We start from the raw sequence: 23,637 nt of genomic DNA, 5'->3' as shown, positions 1-23,637 counted from the left end.
AAAACTCCACCCAAGGAAGAGTACAAACCTCACTAACATAACATGATGCTTGTATAAGCATGTTTCCTAAGTATGCAATGCACGACTTTATGGCTACCTCTACATGCAATTACAAAATTCCCCTTTCTAAATATTTATCCTAAACCTAAATAAAAGAAACCCACTAACCCCAGTTGGGAAGTCATGGCTTTGTGAGTTATTCCTCTCAATCTCCTTATTTGCTGCAAAAAAAAAGTTTACTTTGTGCCACAACTCTACCTGGTGTAGTCTCTGCTTATAACTTACTGAGGAACAAAGTCACATTAGATAGTTACACGCAGTGTCTGGATCTGTGCCTGTAGGTAATGGGGAGCCACTTAAAAAGTCTCAAGCAGGGGGAGTAACAGGACTGGATTTGCATTTAGAAAGGTGAAAGTTTGCTTGCTAGCAGTGGGGAAGGGTCAGAGGGAAGGATTGAGAAGCCTCTGGTTTAGATTGTTTAGGTGTATTGACTAGTAGAGTGTGTGGTCCAAAGTAGATCTCAATACTAATATGCTTTGATTAAGGGATTAAAAATGAAAGATATGAAGATTTTGCAATATCCAAGAAGTGCACTATTTTTCCTTCAGTTAGCTTACAAAATGGATGACCGGCATTTGTCTCTTTCTTATATTTGCATTTTTTTCCTACTCCCCATGAAGATCATAATTAGTATTAGGCATTTCATTAATGTAAGTTAGCTAGGAGAATATACAAATCTGGGAAAAGATGAAAAGTTTTAAACACTGACATGTAATTAAAAGTTCCATGTTCATCATGCTAAGAGATTACACTACATCATGGTAGCAATTTGCATAACAATGCATTTATAGCACAGTAGGCAGAGTTCTGAAACACATAAATGTCAGAAATCACAATGGAAAACACAGCTCCAAAAGACCATTTGCATTAATTACTGCTGGACCAGCTCCCATAGCTCTTCAAGGCTGACAAGCAGTGTGGGCAAAATACTAGGTGGGTAACCTTTTAGATACGTGTATATACTCTTAAATGAAAGTTGGGTTTTTGTGCCCTACTTTTGAAGATCTACCACAAAACAAAAGGTTTCATACCAGCCTGCGGGTGTCTTAATAGCAAGGTGAGTCACGGCATTTTATAAATTCTCCTCTGGTACTATGGGTTGTCCCATAATGCTTCCCAAATCACCTAAAATATTCTTCTTGTTGTTTTAATGAAAGAATTTGAAAGACATAGTAAAAGAAGATAAATGTCTCTTTCTCCTTACTTGGATCATTCTGTGGCATTTAATGTAATTAAAATTGTTAAATAGCACTCTAGACCACTAAACTAGCAATAGAGGATGAGGTTATTAAGACTTTTAAAGTCAAGTGTCCTAAAACCAAAACAAAAAAAGATGACACTGTCCCAATGAATTAAGGAACAATTTTTGTGTAATGATTAAAGCCAAGGTGGCCTCTGCCATAAAATCAGACTGATGAAACAGCTTGCAAATTTTCTGTGCCATTTCTTTTTCATGCTGTCTTTTGATTATTTTACAGCTAGCAAATTCCTCCATAAAAGGGGTGGAAGGGGAAAGATGAGTGTATATATTTTTAAGTTCATATCTAATTGTTAGCAGTCCTATCCTGAGATTTTAAGAGGAGGGAGCCTTGGCAACCTCTAACATTTACAAAGAGGAAATTGCTGTGGTTCACCTGCATGGAACCACAGCAGCCACCACTGCTGTCCAGCAACTTCCACTGCTCCCTTAGGTCTGTGCCTGCGTGTTTTCTGCACACTGTGTTATGTCTATATAATATGCCTTCATTGTACACTCATTTCTCTTCCCCAGCACTTAGCATATCTATAATTCAATAATTAAGCATGTAAGTACAGGTTCTATGTTTTCCTCTCCTGCTATACCCTCTGATCCATAGGGACAGAGACTGTCTCATACATCATGATTTCCCCAAGTATCCAGCACAGCACTCCACTCAAAAAAAGGGGCTCAGTAAATATTTGTTGAAAGACACAACCAAATTCCACTTGCCCTCACTCCCTCGGATGACTAAGAGTTGACTCTGATGTCACAGTTTGTGCTTCACAGCACCTCCTGGTCTGCTGTGAGGGCCTAGGAACCTGTCCACTGCTGGCCAGAAAACAGCAAATAGATCTTCTAGGACACCCAGGAATGATGAAGTGGACAGCTCCTCTTTCCAGACATTCCATACATCATCTTCAAGATATTTTTCTGTCTCCGTGACCTCATGCAAAGGAACAGTTTCAAATTTATTGCTTCTATTTTTCTCCAACAAAATTCTTTCTAAACACTTCTACTTTGCTATAAACTCCTCTATCCCCAACCTATTTCTGGCTCCCCCGTTGGCTTCACAATGACAAATAAGTTGAAGTTGTGCCTGCGATGAAGACTCAGCCTCAGGGAGAACACAGTCAACACAAAGCAATAACACTATCCTGAACAGTCCAGCGCAGACTAATTACTCTGAACTTACTTCCTTTAGGTGCCACCTCAGGAGGTTTCTGGACACTCCTGAATCAACATGGGCTTCCACATTGTGAGGTGCCGTGACTTTTTCATCATCAGAAAAATAACATGATCTGGGAGCTATTTATGTTAAAAGAGCATATATCGCAGGCTATGGTTAAGAACAACCCCCAAATCTTCTAGAACCAAGATTCCAGTAGCAGCTAAAGTGATCCTTTCACCTGCCCTGTATTTTCCTAAAGCAGACTATTTTATTTCAGCAAGCTCTTCCTCAATTTCTTCATTTAAGATGTGCTCGGAAAGGGAAGATGACATTTGGCCAGACTGGAGGGATGATGGCAGTGTATGGCATCCGGCACACATGTACATCGAAGGGGTCTGTAAACACATACTTTAATAATGCTGATGAAATACTGGTATTTTAAATCATAGTATGCCCAGAAATACCTAAATTTGTGGAATTTAATTCAGAAATAATAATCGATGTCTCAAGTAGTAAAATGGAATATTTATAATACAAGTGGAGTTTCTGTAGCTCTTGGAGCAATAGCCTCACTATTCCCAGACTTTTTACCCCCAGGTAACAAGACACCAACTGTTCATTTTCTATATAGCCATAGGAAATCCTTCCATACCTTGGGCTGAATAAAGTAATTTTATTTTTTATAATATACCATGTCAACAACATAGAATCAGAGGGAAAATTGATCAAAAAGTCATCTATCTTCAGATTGATCTTTTCAACTGAAAGTATTTTCCTATTTGTTACAACAATTGCAAACAGTTTGAAGAGGCAATGGGTAGAGCTATTGATGTAAAATTATAGGGATCATAGCACTGCAGAGATTTTGTATTTTACATGAACAACACAGAGACTTTTCATGAAAATTTTGATAAAAGGACTATTGAAAGACCAAGGCTAAGTTTCAAAAATTCTTGGGAATCTTCCTTTTGCACACCCATCAACAGGATGTTCAGTATTTTTCTTTTTAATCATTAGCACTAAACCTACATCGTTCTGTTGTCATCACACTGATGTCTAGGATGTAATGATTATTATTAACTTAATAGGAGGACAACATTATGGGAGTAGATCAAATTTGAGACCTCCAACCATGTTTAGTATAATGTACTAGCTCTCAGCCTGGGTCTGAAACCCCAGGAAAGGAAGGTCATGGGTAGACTACAGAATTATTGTAGGGGATCTGAGAAACTCTATGGGAGGTCATTAGTACTATAAAGAACTCGGTCTCTAAGATGTAATTTTCTTTTATTTTTCTTTTTTTAAAGATTTTTATTTATGTGATAGAGAGCGAGTGGCACAAGCACGGGGACGGGCAGAGGGAGAAGGAGAAGCAGACTCCCTGCTGAGCAGGGAGCTGATGCAGGGCTTAATTCCAGGACCCCAGGATCATGATCTGAGCCAAAGGCAGATTATTAACTGACTGAGCCATCCAGGCATCCCTAAAATGTAATTTTCAATGGTAGTTATTTCAATAAAAATTAATTAATTGGCCTCCGTTGGAGTAAGAATATTTAAGTAGCATGGCACAGAGGTTAAATATGCAAGTTTCAAAGTCAGACAGACCCATCCTGATTTCCCCTACTCTATTACACGGAAACCGCATGACCCTGGGTGGGAGGTGGTTACTTAATTTTTCAAACCTCAGTTTCCTCTAGAATTAAATGAGACAGAGTATATAAATCCTTAAGCATACTACATGGTACATAGAGAATGATCAATAAATATATCTTTAAAAAGGAAGAACAGAAAAAAAGGACTTTAAAAAACAACTGTGTTATTTATATGCCTGGTATCTGAAACACTTATGCATCCTTCCAATTGGCAACAGAATACTGCACTTAAAACAAATTAATGTCAACTTATCTGCCATCATAAATTAAACTGAGACAACTCACTTTGGAGAGACAGATTATGCATATGTTAACCATTTACTTCTATGGCTTCTCTAAACTCTTGCTTACTGAGTTAGGTTTCATAAAGGCACACTGCTAGATTATATTACTGTAGTTTCAATTTTAAAATTTCTTCAGGGACACCTGGGTAGGTCAGTGGTTGAGCATCTGCCCTCAGTTCAGGGCATGATCCTGGAATGCCAGGATAGAGTCCTGCATGGGCTCCCTGCAGGGAGCCTGCCTCTCCCTCTGCCTATGTCTCTGCCTCTCTTCTCTGTGTCTCTCATGAATAAATAAAATCTTTTTCAAAATCTCTTCAAACAACTCCTACTTAATATTGTATCATTGATTTAATTGACTTATAGCTATAAGAAATAGCTACAAGTCAAAATATCTGCCATGTGTAAAGCCATATTCCAATGTGACTCAGTATTTCCACTTTTAGGAACCTATCATGAGAACACATGTGTGTGGGAAAGGATTAATGCAGCAGGCTTGGATTGCTCAAACTCTGCACATCCTCAAGAAGGGCCTGTTTTTTAATAGACTGGCCCTTGGCCAGTTCCTGGAAGCTGAGCTTTTGGAATGTTCTGACTGACAACGTGTTCTCAATGCCTGAAGCCTTGGACCACAATCTACCAATTTGCCTAGATGGTTTACAAATTCAGCAGTTGGTCTCTGTGACATAATTAAAACCCTGGACAACCAGGCTCAGGTGATATGCCATTATACATCAGTGTGGAAGGAATTAAATACATCTGTGGCATTCCACTGAGGTGATTCTTGGAAGCTTGTGCCTGGTTTCCTCTGAACTTTGTCCCATGAACTTTCTCTTTTTGCTTTTTTAAAATTAAAAGAAAAAATTATTCTGGATCCTTTCACTGTTAGAAATTGTAACAATGAATAAAGCAATGTCTGAGTCCTGTGAGTACTTCTGGGGAAATCATCAAGCCTGAGGGCAACCCCCCAACAAAATATGTTTTTGCAAAATAAGTTTATTGCAATGAATTGTTTCATGATATTAAAACACTGAAAACAATTTAAACGAACAGGAGATAAACAGTTCTACAAAGTAGGGTACATCAACATAAAGTTTTTATAATATCATTAAAAGTAACATTTTTCATGTATTTATCAGAACATTGGAAAATGCTTGGAATATAATGTTACCTGAAAAAGCAAGATCCAGAACTGTGTATAAAGCTTCAACCCAAGTATGAAAAAAGTTCCCTACCTGTACAGAAAAAAGAATGGATGGGACTATGCCAATATATATTAGTAGCTCCCCATGGACTGTGAAGTTATGAAATAGTTTATTGTTCATTTTCTCTATATTCTTCATGCTTTTTCCTAGAGAAAATTATCCTATTTTTATTGAGTTAATATATTTCAGTGCCAAATTAAAACATGCATGGAAAAATTCTGACACAGAAGATAAAACTGAAAAATGAATATTTTCTTCTCATCACTACTTCTTCAGTTGGACACCACACAAATAGTAGCTGTTAACTACTTAAATGATACTTCTACTCATTTTCTATAAATATACAAAAATGCATTCATAAAAATATTTATTTTTATTTGGGGTTTGGCAAAAATGTGATTTCCTACAGTTTTCTTAACAATGTGTTATGGACATCTTTCCATATAATTCATATAGATCTGTCATATTCTTTTGAAAGACTACTTAACAATCTAGTGAATAGATGTATCATAGCTTATTTAAATATTTACATATTGACAAATATTTAGATTGTTTCCAATTTTTTAGTATTATAATCAATGTTGCAAAAAAAAAAAAAAATAGTGCCTGTACTTACATCATTGCTGCCTAAGCAAGAATTTTCCTGTGAGATTCCCAGAAGTAGAAACACTGGATTATACATTAAATACACTTAAATTTTCATAGATGACAAACTGCCCTCCAAAAGCTTGTACAAAAAAAAAAAAAAAAAAAGCTTGTACAAACTTATATTCCCATTAATGCCACTATAGTGTTCTTCCTAATGCTGGCTATAATAAACTTTTTAAATTTTTTCTAATCCAAATGAAAAAGATGATATCTCATTTAAAAAAAAAACTAAATGTATTTTGTTAATAGCGCTTTTGAACATCTTTTCATGTTATGGCCATTGACTATTTTATACTTCTACTATGTGAATTACCCATTCATATCTTCTACCTATTTTTCCAAATGAGTTGTATTTATCATATTTGTTTTCATATAACACTTTGCTGTAGCATTTTCATTCAGTTTATCTCCTTAATTACACGATGCCTTTCACTGTAGAAAATTAGGCTTTTATGTAAGTGTAAACAGCTACCAGTTTTAAAACATTTCCACGTTTCATATCATGTTTAGAAAGGCTTTCCCTAATCCAAAATTTTAAACTATTTTTGAATCATTTTATTATTAGGATATGCTTAAAACAAAGTTGTTGTCCACTATGTTGTTCAACATAATATTTTTTAATTCACAGAATTAAATCTTAAAATCTTAAAAATTTGTTCTAGGAAATAAGCTTCTTTCTTCTGAAGAAGTGACATGCTCTTTTCTTACCTCCTGGTTGTATTTCTTCTTTTGCTCTTGTAGCCAGGAAACTCTGGATCTAGTTTTATTAGGATTTTATTTTTTTATTAGTTGGAGTTTTATCCTTTGAATCTGGGCTATTCTGTACCCTTTACTGAATGCTACTTTGGATCTTTTCTGAAGTCAGAGAGGAATTAATAAATAAGCTAGAAAAATGACTAAAGAAAAAGGCAAGTGATAACATGAATAAATAATAAAAACCTATTATATTTAATTTAAACTTTTTCAGGTCATAGTTCTTAATCCACTTTACAATGAATTCTTGATATGCTACAATTAACTGGAATCCTGCTGCTAAGATTATAGATCTCTTGCTCCTACTCTATTTATTAGTTTATAACTGTTTACCTTATTGTGAGCTTCTTAAAAGTAGAACTGTTCTAAATATCCTTGAATCCAACTCATCCTACTGCTTAGAATAAGCACCCTGATGTCTCCTGAATGAATGAACCAGAAAAAAGTCACCCACAATAAAAGCTCACATCAGAAATCTAGGTTAAAGGCAATAGCCGAAGTACTCCCCAGATATGTCCTATTGTGGGTATATGCTGTATCTACAATTGTGGATGACAATAATTGAGCAGAGAACCTAAAGATAAAAGAGCTCTGCCATCATTAGCCTGGAATCACCAAGGGAAAGAAGCAAAGCATTGCAGTTTATAAATATTTCCAATAACATGGGTTAAAGCAAGGATGGGTGTTATCTAAGTAATTAAGATAACCAAAACACCTTACGGTCCCAAGAAATCCAATTATTTGGGATTTAATTATAATCTGCATGCCTATCTTTTACTTTTTAAGTACCTTGATGGCACAAGGCAATGTGAAAACTGATTCTATTTTTTTTTTGATTCTATTTTTGAAACTAGATTTTATTTAACTTAGAAATTCAAATGAATGGAATAAAGGCAAAGCTAAAATTCAGTGATAAAATTCATTTTTTAACAATATATTACTTCACATCCTGAGTCTTGGTTTGCCTCTCTGTAATTTGTAAAAGAATAGTTTTCCCCATACCTCCTAGGGTTTTTGTGAGGACAAAATTAGATTCAGTAAATTCAAATGTTTTATAAAGTAATACAAAGTGAAAGAGAATTCCTGTTATCAAGATCACATGGTTTTCAGAAATCTCTTACATAGCTGAAATATTTGAAAAAAATAATAAAACTTTACGGGCTTAAATAGTTGCTAACTTCTCTTTCCTACACACCTGATATACCTGATTTCCATTTAACTGTATTTCAACTAATACAACAACTCTTTCAATACATTTTATTATATTATTATATAACACTTTAAATAAATATTCAAGTAGAGAGACTAGTCTAGTTAGTTTAATGTATTCTATTAATCAACTTTAACCATGAGCAATGTATGGTCAATGTTGTTTCATATTCTATAAACGTACCGATTCCACCTGCCATCATCCTGAGTTATTTTGAAGCAAATCCTAGAAAGCATATCATATCATGTATGAATGTTTAAAATATGACTGTTTAAGACCATAACCACAATCACTACATCATGCTTAAAATATTAGCAATACATTCACATTTCCTCAGTTATCTTTGACAACATTTTTGGAGTGTATTTAAATTGGGATCCAAAATAAGATCCATACTTTGCAATTGGTTGGTATGTCTAAATTTTTTGTAATCTACATACTCTCCCTCCAACCCTTTCTTCCTCCCAATTTTTTTGACTTTTTCTTGTTTTTTACAACTTTTGTTGTATAAATCAGTTTTTGTCCTATAGCATTTCTCAAAGTCGAGTTCCACTAATTCTATTTCCATGCTGCTATTTAAAATGTTTCTCTGTCCTTGTATTTCCAGTAAATTAGTAGTTAGATCTAGAAGCTAATTCAGATTCATTTTCACCTCAAAACTAATTCACAGGGGCACCTTGGTGGCTCATTCAGTTATGTGTCTGCCTTCTGCTCAGGCCATAATCCCAGAGTCCTGGGATTGAGTTCCACATCAGGCTCCCTGCTCAGCCAGGAGCCTGCTTCTCCCTCTGCTCCTTCCCATTACTCCATGCTCTCTCTCGCTCTCAAATAAATAAATAAAAATAAAATCTTTAAAAAAAACCCTAATTCACAGATAATGTATACATTTTCATCAGGACAGTTTATAAAGCCCAGTTGTATCTTTCCATTGATGGTCACTGCCTTCACCTCTGGTTCATTAGAGCTGTGAAAAGGAGATATGCTATCCTATCCTGTTAGCTAGAATATTTTTATAAGAGAAACTTCCCTTCAACAACTATTTGGTTGACTTGAGGTACAGACTGAACAGAAGCCGAATGTTTTATTATTTTTCTTTTTTACCAGCTTCCAAAATAATAGGTAGTTTCTTAGCATCCCCCAAAGTGATTAGTTGCTGTCTATCTTTTGTACCATTATGCCCTTGTGGATATACATATATTGTGGTGAGTATTAGTCCACCACAGCTGTTATGAATCAGTGATATTCAAACTTTTTCTTTTAACTAGTATGAGCTTATTCAGTTTGACTCTACAGTCCTTTTGATATAACTCTTGTAGTTCTTCTTGGCTTTCTGGCAAGGTAAGATGTTCTAAGATCTACAATTCCTACCTTGGACCTGGAACTAGCCATTTCTCCAAGGACTCCTATCTCCCTCTAATGGTCAATGTATTTAGAGATCACAATCTGGGTACTGGGGGTGCTCCTTATTACTGGTTTAGTCAGCATTTCTAATGAAAGTTAGAGATAGGAATATTTTTTTAAATACCTTTTTCAAAGGTAAATTTCAGATGAGTTCATACTTTCTTCTGTTATACTCAATAATCTCCTTGATATCTAAGTGCTATATCCCATTTATCTCATAATACACAAATTCAGAATAACAGTAGATTCAGAATCATAATACCAACACTACCAATGATATAATTACTGAAAAAAGTTTAAGATGTTTTTGACTTTCTTTCTGAACATATGATATATACTATTAGAGCTGTATAATCAATTTGCTGTTATAAAGTCACTTGAAATAGTTCTCTGTATGTTTATGTCACCAACAGGCCATTCAGTTACTTTCATTAAATTGAACTTTTGATTTCTAGATATCACCTTTTAAAAGTCAATGTTAATTTACAATTGTGTAAAATTTATCTGACTTCAAAGTCAAATCTACAAAATAAGGTATACTTAAAGTCTACGTTCTATCCCTATGACCTCTATCCTATTCCTTCTTTTCCCCTGCAGGTAATCATTTTTTAAAATTTGAAAGTTTGTTCTTCAATTGCTTGTTTCTTAATAGAAGCAAATATATAGTTAATTATATATGTTATTTACATAAATTTGTTTGTATAATTATGTATGTTATTATATATAATTTATAATAATAATTTATAATATAGAATTATTATATGTAATATATTATATATATAAATGTCCCTATTGTTTAGGAAGAAAGTAGGTTTCTATACATACTTTTCTCTACCTTGCTTTTATCAGGTAATGATGTCCCTTCAGAATCACCTTCTAGTAATATGTGTTTTCCCATTCATTTAACAGCTATATAGCACTGCATCTTGGATGAATCACGATCCATTCAGCTGGTCCTCATTAACGGATATGTGAGTTGTTTTCAGTATTTTGCTATTTCAAACAGTGCTGGGCACCCCCGGTGCCCAGATTGTGATTTTAAATACTTTGTGTCCTTTATTTTCGCTAGTCTACCTTTAGAAGATTCCTAGAGGTGGGACTGCTAGGTCAAAGAACAAATGCTCATGTGATTTTATTAGATAATGCCAAATTCTCCTGCAGAAGATGTGTACTCTCTTCTATACCACCAGTAGTGCATGAGGATACCTTTTTACCGCAGCTTCACAGCAGTGGATGTTTTCAACCTATTGGAATTTTGCCAACTGACTAGGTGAGATACTGTAGCCCATTGTAGTTCTACTTTACATTTTTCTTATTATAAATGAGGTAGATTATTTTTTCATGTGGCTTTTTCTGAGAACAACTGTCCAAATTCCTAGGCTGTTTTTCTACAAGAGTGGTTCACAAAATATGACCCCTAGGTCTGTAGCAGCAGCAGCATCTGGGAAATCGTTAGAAATGCAAATTCTTAGGCACCACCCCAGACCTACTGAATGGGGAAATATGTTCTACTAGAAGGTGATTTTTAAATTTTTTTTAAAGATTATATTTATTTATTCCTGAGAGAGACAGACAGAGAGGCAGAGACACAGGCAGAGGGTGAAGCAGGCTCCATGCAGGGAACCCGATGCGGGGATTCAATCCCGGGACTGGGATCCCAAAGGCAGACACTGAATCACTGAGCCACCCAGGCATCCCTTTTTTAATTTTTTTAACTGAAGTGCATACCTTATTCAGATTTCCACAGTTTTTTCCCTATTGTCCTTTTTATGTTCTAGGACCCTATCTAGGATCCTACATTTACATTTAGTTGCTATACCTCTTTAGGCTCCTCTTGGGTATGAGTTTCTCAGACTTTGTCTTAGACAATTCTGAGGAATAGCCCTCAGGTATTTTGTAGAGTGTCCCTCAATTGGGATTTGTCTGAACCTTTCCTCATGATTATACTGGGGCTCTGGGTTTTGGGGAGGAAGACCACAGAGGTAGAATGCCATTGTCATTGCATAATATCAAAGGTACACTATTATCAGCATGACTTATAATAATGTTGATGTTAACTTGGATCATCCAAGGTAATGTTTGTCAGATTTCTACTCCAGAAAGTTACTCTTTGTTCCCTTTCCAAATTGTCCTCTTCAGAAGTAAGCTGCTGTGCACAGTCTACACTTAAAGAGTGAGGAGTTATTTTTCCTCGTCTTGAGGGTATACCCCATAGAAGGTGATTTTTAGGGGATAGCATTACATGATAAAAGCCAGGTAGAGAAAAATATGTATAATAGATTACCTTTTTCCTAAACATTAGACATATAATATATATAACATGTAATAATAATTATCAATTACTGAATGAGATACACTGGGGATAAGGCCTATTAATCTGTGTTTTAACAAGCTATGCAGGTGATTGTAATGCACTAAAATTTGAGAAACATTCACCTATATGGTTGATTCAACATCTATATTAACTTCCCTTAAACTTGTCTAATTGTTTTCTATTTAAACTAAGGCCAAGGGACGCCTGGGTGGCTCAGCAGTTAAGCATCTGCCTTCGGCCCAAGGCGTGATCCTGGAGACCCAGGATCCAGTCCCACGTTGGGCTCCCTGCATGGATCCTGCTTCTCCCTCTGCCTATGTCTCTGCCTGCCTCTCTCTCTCTGTCTCTCATGAATAAATAAATAAATAAAATCTTAAAAAAAAAACCCTAAGGCCAAGCTATTAGTAAAGTGGAACTGAAACGAACTAGGGGTGGTGGAGGGGGAGGAGGGCGGGTGTTGGAGGGGAATGGGTGACGGGCACTGAGGTGGACACTTGACGGGATGAGCACTGGGTGTTTTTCTGTATGTTGGTAAATTGAACACCAATAAAAATTAATTTAAAAAAAAAAAAAAGTGGAACTGAAAGATTCAAATGCCATGCAGCATCCATGCATTCATTGGTTGATTCACCCAACCGTTAACAAATAGACGTTAAGGATCATTTTATATCACTGTGGCAGACAGTGGGGATACTGTGCTAAAGCAAAACAGACATAGTCACTGACTCCAGAAGCTTTCCTTCTACTGAGGAAGAACAAAACTTAAACAAGTAATTTAAGTCTTACCCAAGAGGGTTACAAGGTGATACTGCAACCTAGAGCAAGGGGATCCAGCTAGTCTAGTGGTTAGGGAAATGCAAAAAAAAAAAATGAACATTGAGAAAGTATTTTACTCCCATCAGATGGACTAAAGTCTTAAAATGGGATCATACTTATTCCTAGCAGGCATATAGGTGGACACATGAAGCACTGCAGCATCTTTAGAAGGAATCTAGTGATACCTATGAATGCATCAAACACAGCAATCCATTCCCAGGAATTAATCCCATAGAAAGAGCGCCACTCATTCAAGGCCATTTGCTGCAGCACTGTTCATAGGGGCAACGCTAGTTACAAAGTGCCCACAGTGCGGAAAGGTTGAATGCATCCTGGTATATCTATATTGGGCAGCCACTGGAAAGAGTGAGCCATACTGTGATTTGAAGGTATTTCTATGATGTGCTCTTGGAATAAGGAAAGCAACATGTAGAAAAATGGGTATAGAGTCTCAATTTTAGAGGCACCTGGGTGGCTCAGTTGGTTGAGTCTCTGCCTTCAGCTCGGGTCATGATACCAGGGTCCTGGGATCAAGACTCGTGTCAGGCTCCCTGCTCGGCAGGAAGCCTGCTTCTCCTTCTCCCTCTGCCCTTTTCTTTACTCACTCTCTTTCCCTTCCTCTCTCTCTCCCAAATACATAAGTAAATAAAATCTTTAAAATAAAATAAATTCTCAGTTTTAGAAACTCACATAAAACCATATATGTATGTTGGTATGATCATTTGAGCATAGAAGAAAGATATGAAAGAATAGATACCAGATGGATAAGCCTTGTACAATGGATTAAAATAAAATAAAATAACATGCATCCTCCCCTCCTCTTTGTGCCCTTTCCTATAGTGCAGAAGATGGGCAGCTCACAATTGCATGCCTGGGCACCCCGCAGACAGAGGTACCTGAGTGAGATGAGGGGGCCACGTGTAGGCTGCCTTGACAAGAACCTTCACTTGTTACACTTTTGCATTAGCCGACTGCCCTGCCTCTGGTCACCAGCTTCATGGGTATGGAGGGGCAGGGCATCCCTTCTGTGGGCCAGCATCTAGCAGACACAGCTTGGTTCTGGAGCCCTTCTGAGGTAGTTGCTGCTCCCTGGATCTCAGCTTTGGTGGTGTGAGCCCAGAACTAAAGGCAGGGAACAGAGCTCCCAGATCCTTATAGAGGTGGTAACTTCTGTGGGGTTCCATGAGTCATTCCTGAAGGTGCAGTCAGAAGCTGGTCCTACAGTTCTTCCAGTGATTTCATCAACACAGGAATCCAGAGCCAAATGCCAATCTGCCTAAAATAGCTTGATTCTTTTTTTCTTACAATCAAAATGTATGATTCAATGGGTTACCAGTTGGAAGAGTAGTGAGAGACAGTTGTGAGAATTTAGACATATGAATATATGAAAGTACTTTGAAAATAGTGATATTATTATTATTAATTTTAAATGCCATTTCAAACTCATCTATCATCCCATCTAAATAACTGATGTACAGGGGGGCTTTGAAAAGACTTCTTAATACAGAAAAGGCACTCCACTGTGCAGCTTCTCCAAGGCACATGGTCTTACCAGCAGGTGTAGATGTGGATTTTGGCGCTGGAAGCAAACTCCTGCGGGGTGTTGTCACACTGGAGGATGCTGGAGGGGCTGCCCGGCTGGCCCCCTTGGGTGTGTCTTTGGAAGGCAAAGCTGCCTTCAGAGCCGGCTGGTCTTCATTCCCAAAGGTTGACCCTGTGGGAGGCAGACAGTGTGTTAATTATAACTTCATGAAAAATGGATGGACCCTCCTTGCCATTTGCAATCGCCAACCAATGCCAATACCGTCATCTGCTTTAGAACTCGAACTGACTTTTAGCAAGTGGCCTTGAAAAGCATTTCTCTGGGACCAGAAGCAGAAAAGTGCTCCCTTTAGTCTGACAGCAAAGTTTGTCACTCAAATGCTCTGTGCAAGGGGCTACACAAAAGACAAGGGCAATCTCTGAGGATTTTATACCTGTGCACGTGTGCGCACACATACACAGACACACAGAACTTGCTTTTGTGGATGTGTAACACACAGGAGATGAGCAATCCTTTTTTGAAAACCAGTGTGAGTGACCTAGGAGAGTTGAGAATAAGAGAGATGCATACATGCACTGCCGGTCCAAGAAGCTGATGGAGAACTCCCTGATACCCAAGTTATTTTGCCTTCAAAATAAGAGGTTTGGCGTTAAAGTACAGTTGTGAGGACCATGGGGACAGAGAATCTCTCTGAAACTCATGAAGCTTTTTGCCCGGAAAGCTAAGATCCCACCAGACTACAAAGCTCCTGAATTAGAGCGAGCTTATTGCAAAGGCAGAAGATGCTTATCAATAATTTCAGTTAACCATTCAATATAGAAAGACTCTTTGTCTACAGGACAGTTCATTTATAAATGACTGCTCTGACGCTCTGAACTTATGGCATATGGGGATCTGTGTCAGCTTTAAATGCACAAGGCATAAAATAAAATAAAATAAAATAAAATAAAATAAAATAAAATAAAATGCATGAACCCCAAGTTTTCTTCTAGAGCTTTCCAAACCTACTGTGGTTTATACATTTGTCATGTCTTACAGACAATGACACCATCATTTATTCCCTGTTAAAGAATCAGTCTTTTAAATATACCTCTGATTACAGCTGCAAGGCCTAATCCACTAAATTAAATAGAGCCTGAATGTATCGGAACTATGGCTTGTTTGGAATTAAACTATCCAGTTAGAAATGTGACCATCTACCATGGAAAATACGCAATGACAGCTGGAAGAAGTTATACAGAATTTTAGCAAAAGATTAAATTTTTTGTTTTCATCATTTTAAAAGGCTAGGCAACATTCTATTTAGATAGGGCCTGCATAAATATGATAACATTATTCAAGTAGCTTTAATATTTAAAACATCCAGGAATTTTATTCAACCACTTAGAGTCGGAGATTGCAGCTTTCCTCCCTCGGAAGACCTGAAAAACCTGTTTAAAATTGGTGAGATTTGCTTTGTTTCTAAAGAAAACTGTATTTAGGAAGGAAAAAGAAAGGATGTGCTATTTCCTAGCAAATAACCCTGGTCCTATAGTTCTTTTCAGGTCTGTGCAAGGTTTTACATGGTTCTAAATAAGGCTAGGAGGATGCATTTAATATATGCAAACAGAACAAAATGCATCCAAACTTCTCCAAAAGGATCTGTACTGTATCTTGAATGTCAGATAAAGAACCACATGTTCGATCCAAAAACTTCATCAAGAAAAGGGGGGATCCCTGGGTGGCTCAGCGGTTTGGTGCCTGCCTTCAGCCCAGGGCTTGATCCTGGAGTCCCAGGATCGAGTCCCGCGTCAGGCTCCCTGCATGGAGCCTGCTTCTCCCTCTGCCCGTGTCTCTGCCTCTCTCTTTCTCTCTCTTTCTCATAAATAAATAAAATCTTAAAAAAAAAAACTTCATCAAGAAAAGGGATGCCATGCACCTGAAAACAGTAAGTCTTAGCTTCTTAATCATCCAATGAGCTCACCAGTCCAATCCTAGGAGTTAGAGGATCTCTGGAGATTTGTAGGACATTTCAGATGGAAGGAGGTGGCTCGGCCACTGAATATATTTCACATGGAATTATCTACTGCTTAGCCTACTGCTGATATACTGCCAGAGTAATCTATTCACTAAACTGTGTAGTGGAAACTGAATTGAACATAAAAAGTTTCACATAGAGTCTTTTACTTAATTTATTAAAGTTTCTTAAGAAGAGAAATGTTTTGTATCATTTATAAAGTTCAAATGCCTTTTTATCAAATCCTCTTGCACCTGGCATCATCCTCTTCCACATTTATTCAGAGAACGTGTCAATTTAGAGATCTGGCGGCTTTCCAGACTGGGAAGTAATTCATCTGTCTGAAGTACAGAGTGTCAAGGAAGCTATGTGGGTGATGGACTCTCCTCTGAGAGAGGTCTTGAATTAACAAAAAAGAAAAGAAAGTAAAACAAAATAAAATAGAACTCTATTCTTGTCCATCTTTGTGGGATACAGCTGGCAGTTAACAGCATCACTCTTCGAAAACTAGCTTAAGTCAGCCAGTAATTAAAGACTCATTATTTAGTAAGTGAAAAGTACTCAGAATTTGGAAATGGCTGCTGAAGTCTATAAATGCTCCAAGTACTTCACAACAATGCAGACAACATTAAACCATTGCTTGATAAGAGGAAGAAAACAACTGGCAATAAACAAACTGCTTGTGGGAGCCAGAAAAATGTTCTGGAGGATTCAGTCCTTGGAAGTGTTTCATGAGTCTAATCCAGTCCCCAAATCTGACCCAAACGATCCAGGTTATTATCTGATAAATGGTGCAGACTGAACAAGTAGGGTGTGCATACCACCTCCTCCACCTCCCACCTGTCCACCTCTCAGTTTCTTTGTCTGCAAGTGGGGATACTGGGCATGGACCTCAAAGAGCTGTGGTGGGACATGAAAGAACTAATAAAGGTGAATTTTACAATGTTAATGCAAGAGTCAGTACAAGAAAACAGAGTGACTGGGGCAGCTGGGTGGCAGACTGAGTTTCTGCCTTCGGCTCAGGTCATGATCGCAGAGTCCTGAGCTTGAGCTCTGTGTTCAGCTCCCTGCTAGCAGCTATTCTCTGCTTCTCCTTCTGCGCCTTCCCCTGCTCATGCAGATAAATAAAATCTTTTTTTAAAAAAGAAAGAAAACAGAATGGTGTCTGGTGCATAGCGTGCTCTTCTGTGTTAGTTATGAATACACACAGGTTGGTTTTAAGTTCAGCAGTTGGTCATTACAGCAAGTCAGTTTTTCATAGGAACCTGCAAAGTGTCCAGGGAGTAATATCAGATGCGCTGCTCTGAGAAGAAAGGAAAGGATTATTGAGATAAATCTGACAGTAACTGCAGGATGTTAAGAATAAAGAGATACAGTCTGATGTCCTTAAAACATATGATGAACTACTTGAGACACAGGAAAAGGTGAGAATAAGGACATAAGGGACCACTGCGCATGAGAATACTGAACACTGCTGGTTCGGCTACAGGGGAATCTGCCAGGACTCAGGGCATTGCTTGTTGAAATTCACACCCACCACAGGTAGTGATTGTTTGACTTTAATTAATGAAATTGGTTTTAATTTATGAGTCTCTGACAAGCAGTGAGATGGAACACTTTTTTCATATTCAAGTTTTTTCTTCCATAAGATGCCCACTCATACCTCTGCGCACTTTTCTACTCAAGTATTTTGCTTTTCTAATTGACATATAGGAGGTTTTTAAAAAAAATATTCTGGATATTGATTCTTTATTGGTATATATCTCAAACATTCTCCCAGTCTTTGACTAACCTCCACAGTGATGGTGCTTTATTCAGAAGTCTTTCCTTTTACCGTAGCTGATTTTTCTCAGTTTTTCCCCCACTTGATTTGCACCTTATGTGTCTTAGCTTTTCATTCGCTACCTGAGATAATAAAGATGTTCTCCTATGTATTCTTCTAAAAGGTTTAAAACTTTGTTTTTCAGGCAGTCCAGGTGGCTCAGCGGTTTAGCGTCGCCTTCAGCCCAGGGCCTGATCCTGGAGACCCAGGATCGAGTCCCACATTGGGCTCCCTACATGGAGCCTGTTTCTCCTCCCTCTGCCTGTGTCTCTGCCTCTCTCTCTCTCTCTGTGTTTCTTTCTTTTTTTTTTTTTTTTAATTTTTTTTTTTTTTTAATTTATGATAGTCAGAGAGAGAGAGAGAGAGAGAGAGAAAGAGAGGCAGAGACACAGGCAGAGGGAGAAGCAGGCTCATGCACCGGGAGCCTGATGTGGGATTCGATCCCGGGTCTCCAGGATCGCGCCCTGGGCCAAAGGCAGACGCCAAACCGCTGCGCCACCCAGGGATCCCCCTCTCTCTGTGTTTCTTATGAATGAATGAATAAATAAAAAATCTTTAAAAAAACCCAAAACTTTGTTTTTCACATTAGATCACTAATTCACCTGGAATGGAGCATGGAGTGGGGACTGTATTTGTTGTTGCTGTTTTCTATATTGATGGCCAATTATCCCAGGCCTATATATTGAACAGTCCATCTTCTCTGTGATATCTGCACTGCCAGCTGTTGTGCATCAAGTTTCCATATAGGCCTGATTATTAGAACAAGCTAGCAACTCCCAGATTTCAATAACTTAACATAACTAAAGTTTATTGCTCAATCATGAATCATCTCACACAGGTAATCTGAATGATCTGCTATCCTGGGGAGCTCTACTCCAGGCAGGAGCTCAGGGACTCAGGCTCCTTCTATCTTGCGTTTTTGCCCTAATCTGGGTTTCTCAAAAGACATTAATATGCAGCTGGTATATGGGGAAAAATGAATTATTTGTGGAAGGATTTATTGGGTCAGGCTTAGAAGTGGAGTGTATCACTTCTGCCATGAATCCAACAGCTAAGACATGTATAGTTTAGTTTATGCCCAGGAGAAAAAAGAAATCATTTCATGAATACCTATGAACTTCGCTACATGAAGCTCCACTTTTGAACTCTATAATCTGTTTCACTGATCTCTTCCTCTGTCACTATACCAATACCATATCATATTTACTTACTATCGTATAAGATCAGTACTGGTATACTGAACCAGTATAAGACAAGTACCTCCAACTCTGTTTTTTTACTTTACAATTGTCTTGACTCAAGTATTCTTGACCTTTCTCTTACATATAAATTCTAGAATCTACTTGTCAAGTTCCAATAAAAGTGGTTAGAATTTCCAATTAGAGACAGTTAAATCTTCTTTCTGAACTGCAATATAATTGAAGGAAGAGCAAGTGCAGATTTCATGTAAGAGAGCACGGAGAACAAGGGCTAATAAGTGTTAGCCAGCAAACATAATGCTGAACACCAATTATACTTTAGGTGCCATGTCAGATGACAGAGATACAAAGAAGGCAGAGTTCCATGAAAAAGCAAACAAATAAGTGGTTCTAAAAAGAGGCAGCACTAATAATAATAATAATAAATAAAAATTTAAAAATAATAAAATGGGGTATCTGGTGGCTCAGTCAGTTAAGCATCTGACTCTTGATTTCAATTTGGATCATGATCTCAGGCTGTGAGAACAAGCCCTGCATTGGATTCTGTGGTCAGTCAGGAATCTTTTCTCTTTCTCTCCTGCTGCTTCTGCCCCTCTCTCCAGTATGTGCATGCTCTCTAAAACAAACAAATAAATTTTTAAAAATAATAATGATAAAATAAAAATTTAAAGAGACAGTACTACTCCTTAAGGGATCAAAATTTGGGATATATTGGGTTGAAGCAATATTGGCATTTAGTGGGTAGGGCTGTCAATACCTCTGTTCAGAAGACATGTAGGAATGTAAGAAACCATGGAGAACAAAGGCTAATAGTGTTAGCTCAGGGGTATGAGGCAGGGAGAAAAGATAATATTTTAATTAAACAATCACATGTCATAAAAGGAATTTCTCTGCACCATTCTTAACTCTGTGAGTTGCCAGCTTAGTCTCCTTAATTCCTTCCTTTTTCAATGCTAGTGGTGCACACTGGACTTGTCACACCATCACCACTGAAGGATGAAGGTATTCTTCTGATCATATAACTAAAGGACAATAGCCTCCTGTTTTACTGCTGGACACTGGCCACCTTTTGTAAATCATCCACTTACTGCTTGGAAGGTAATATCCCCTTCAATAGAGTGTGACAATTTTCAACGTATATGTTCTACATGGTTACAGAATCCAGCTGGGTCCAGTTGAATATATGAACCTAACTGTGCTGTACTTTTTCTCATTACACCACCAGGACAAACAGGCTCCTTCAGCATTAAATCCTAGGATACAGTGATCCCTTTTTTTCTCCCTTCAGGATGGACCCTCAAGTTCCTTCCCCACAGTGTTTACATCTTGAACTGAGAGATCAAGTCTATCAAAATCTCATGGGAGCTGAAACCCTACCTCACACCATATATGAAACTAATTTAAAATGGATCAAAGACCTAATGTAAGCACTAAAATTATAAAACACTTAGAAGAAAACACAAATGTAAATCTTAATGACCTGGAGACTAGATAACCATTTTTTACATATGACATCTGAGGCATAATTAAAGAAAAAATAGATAAATTAGACCTCATCAAAATAAAAGTCTTTGTGCTTCCAAGGACACTATTAATAAAGTGAAAAGACAGCCCACAAAATTGAAGAAAATATTTTTAAATCATATAAGGGTCTAAAGAATTCAATTAAAAATGAACAGAATTTGTATAGACATTTCTCCAAAGAATACATACAAATAGCCAATGAGCACATGAAAAATGGTCAACGTCTTTAGGCATTAGGGAAATGCAAATCAAAGAAACCAAAGGAAACCCACTAGGATGGCTATTATAAATACAGACAACAGCAAGTGTCTGTGGAGATGTGGAGAAGTTGGAACCTTCCATACACTGTTGGTGGAATTGCAATGTGGTGTAGGTGCTTTGAATGACATACTCTTGTACAACACAGAAAGGAGTACTCCTCAGTCCCATTATTGCATCCCATCCACCATAACAGAACAAATTCCCACATGAGGAGGATGATACTCAATTCTTCCCTGAACCCCTTCGCCCTTCTTGTCCACTCTCACAAAATTAGGTATAAGTCTGAGATGCTCTGGTCCTACGCCACAGAGAGAGGAAGACACATGCAAATTCAGGCCAGAAGAGGTGGCCCTAGAGGCAGGCACTGGGAGGAGGAAGTGTGAGAGCACAGGGTACCTGATATTCCCCTGTGAAGTAAGGAGTGGCACCTACTCAACCTGCTCAGAAGGGTACGGCTATGGCTGAGGTCAGAAAGCTGGACTTTCTGATCCATATTCCAATGTGCTCTTTCACTGCTTCATGTATTGGAATCCCAAGAAGTTAGCCTGATTCTTAAAAAGAAGAAAGAATAGCAATGAGGGACAGACACTAACCAGATCAGAATGAGGTTAAGGGGAGGGCTGTAGAAGAAAAGCAAAACAGTTATTAATAATATGAGGGCATTACAGCTAAATTTTAAGAAACATGTTTCACTGATTTTGAATATTTATACATATTATAATGATTAAACTACTCTCTTCACTGATTTTCATTTTAAACAATTCTAGGTAATCAAATTGTATAATGTTCTGGCTGCATGATTGCCTAATTGATGCATATTTCATTGATTTAGCAGTAATCACTCGGTGGCAAAATTTAGTTTAATTATTAAAGTATCAACTGAATGTCTTATTTCCCACCTTGTGCATATTTTAATCCAGGTGTATATTTTATTTCTCACGTTAAAGAACTAAAGGAAACCTGCTATCTTAGCATTTCAGCAAAGTTATTTCCTTGTCAAAGTGAAGTAGACTAAGCCTTCTAGGTGTCAGGCTCTACACTAGGCAGGGGGGCTCAGGGCAGACATGGTCCTAACCTCACACAATATACCTTTTTCAATAAAGGAGCACCCAAACCCCAAACAAGTGCACAGATGTAAAGAAACACAAGAGGGCAGAGCTAGAGGGAAACTCAAGGGTGAAGAATGGGTGCTTGGGGAAGGCTTCCTGGAGGAGGTGACATCTAAAGGAAAATATTTCTCTCAGCTTCATACTAGCACCTGACTTTTTTATTCTTTATTATTGATATCATCATTGTTCTATAAATTTAGGATTAGAATGTCACAATCATCCTTGACTCTCTCTTTCGCTTTTATCAACCAATGCAAGCCAGCATGCTTCCATTTCCATTCTGGACTTGAGATTAATACCTGCTCTCTGTTCCTGTGACTGGCCCCTGTCAGTCCCTTGGCACCTCTTGGAGACAGTGGTGTTGGCTCTTCCTCCTCTCACCCCCCACATTAAGTTCACCGTCTTCACTGTGCCCTCCTGCTCTGTTGTTCTTCCCAAAGCACAAATCGCTCAATCTAGTCTTCCAAGTAACTTACAAACTCTGCTTTCTGGCATTCAAGTTCTTCTGCTATTTGGTCTCAACTGTGTTTCCTGCCTTACTTCCTGCTCCCACACCAAAAGCAGTATAAACTGCAGGCAGGGACTTATTGCAGGGGGACTTATTGCTATGCTATCACCAAGGCTGTGCTTGAGAAATGCTGTATGAATGAAGAAAGTACCCAGTGGCAATGTGTCTGGTGGCCAGTGGTTCCTGTCGCAGACACTTCTTTTTTCAACTTCTGCACCCAGAGGCTTTCATAAAGCTTCACACTTTCCCCAACTGCCCCTGTGAAAGTAGTCACATTGAGCAAGCATGGCCAAGGTGGGCATTTGTTGTTTAAAAGATGAGGATTGTCTATGGCATAGCAGGTGGGTTTTGAGCACTTCTGAAAACAATAAAGAGAAAGACAAAAATCAGAGCTTAGGCAAAATGGGTGAAGAGGAGTGGGGGTAGAGGCTTCCAGTGGTGGAAGGAGTAAGTTATGAGGATGAAAGGCATAGCACAGAGAATAAGCCAATGGTATTGTAATGACGTGGTCTGGTGACAGATGAGCGTTCCACTTGAGGTGACGTTGTGTGTCGACTATATTCAAATAAAAAATTTTCTTTAATGCTTTTTTGTCTTTTTGCCCAAGCACCACTACCCTTCTCCCCAAGAGGGTACCATTTACTTAACACTTTTCCTCTATATCACATTTCAAATTTTGTTTCAGTCTCACCTGAAGCATGAATCTCTGGGTTTGATAAAGTTTCAGAAGCTAATAGTTAAGTGGTTAAGATCACCTGAGGGTTCAAACCCTGGGCCATTTCTTACTAATTGTCTGACTTGGATGAGTTGTTAAATCTTTCTTTGCCTCATTTATTTATCTTTAAGGGCGGATAATATTCACCAAACACAAAGATAAACTCAAAATGGATGAAAGATCTAAATGTGAGGCAAGATTCCATCAAAATC

At 37.9% G+C, this 23,637-nt stretch overlaps 1 protein-coding gene across 17 annotated transcripts in view; it reads right to left on the bottom strand.

Moving 5' to 3' along the window:
* The window catches only part of MTUS2 (microtubule associated scaffold protein 2), a 575,555-nt gene that overhangs the window by 174,663 nt on the left and 377,255 nt on the right, over window positions 1–23,637 (bottom strand). For all 17 annotated transcript variants that reach the window (XM_025996724.2, XM_072719894.1, XM_072719901.1 and 14 more), the window contains one exon: window positions 14,301–14,462. In XM_025996724.2, the coding sequence (XP_025852509.2) occupies window positions 14,301–14,462 (162 nt within the window). The remainder of the gene's footprint in view (window positions 1–14,300; window positions 14,463–23,637) is intronic.

The sequence above is a fragment of the Vulpes vulpes genome, chromosome 9 (assembly GCF_048418805.1).
Source record: "Vulpes vulpes isolate BD-2025 chromosome 9, VulVul3, whole genome shotgun sequence".
In the NCBI taxonomy this organism is placed as follows: Eukaryota; Metazoa; Chordata; class Mammalia; order Carnivora; family Canidae; genus Vulpes; species Vulpes vulpes.
This window is presented reverse-complemented; position numbering and strand designations above follow the sequence as displayed.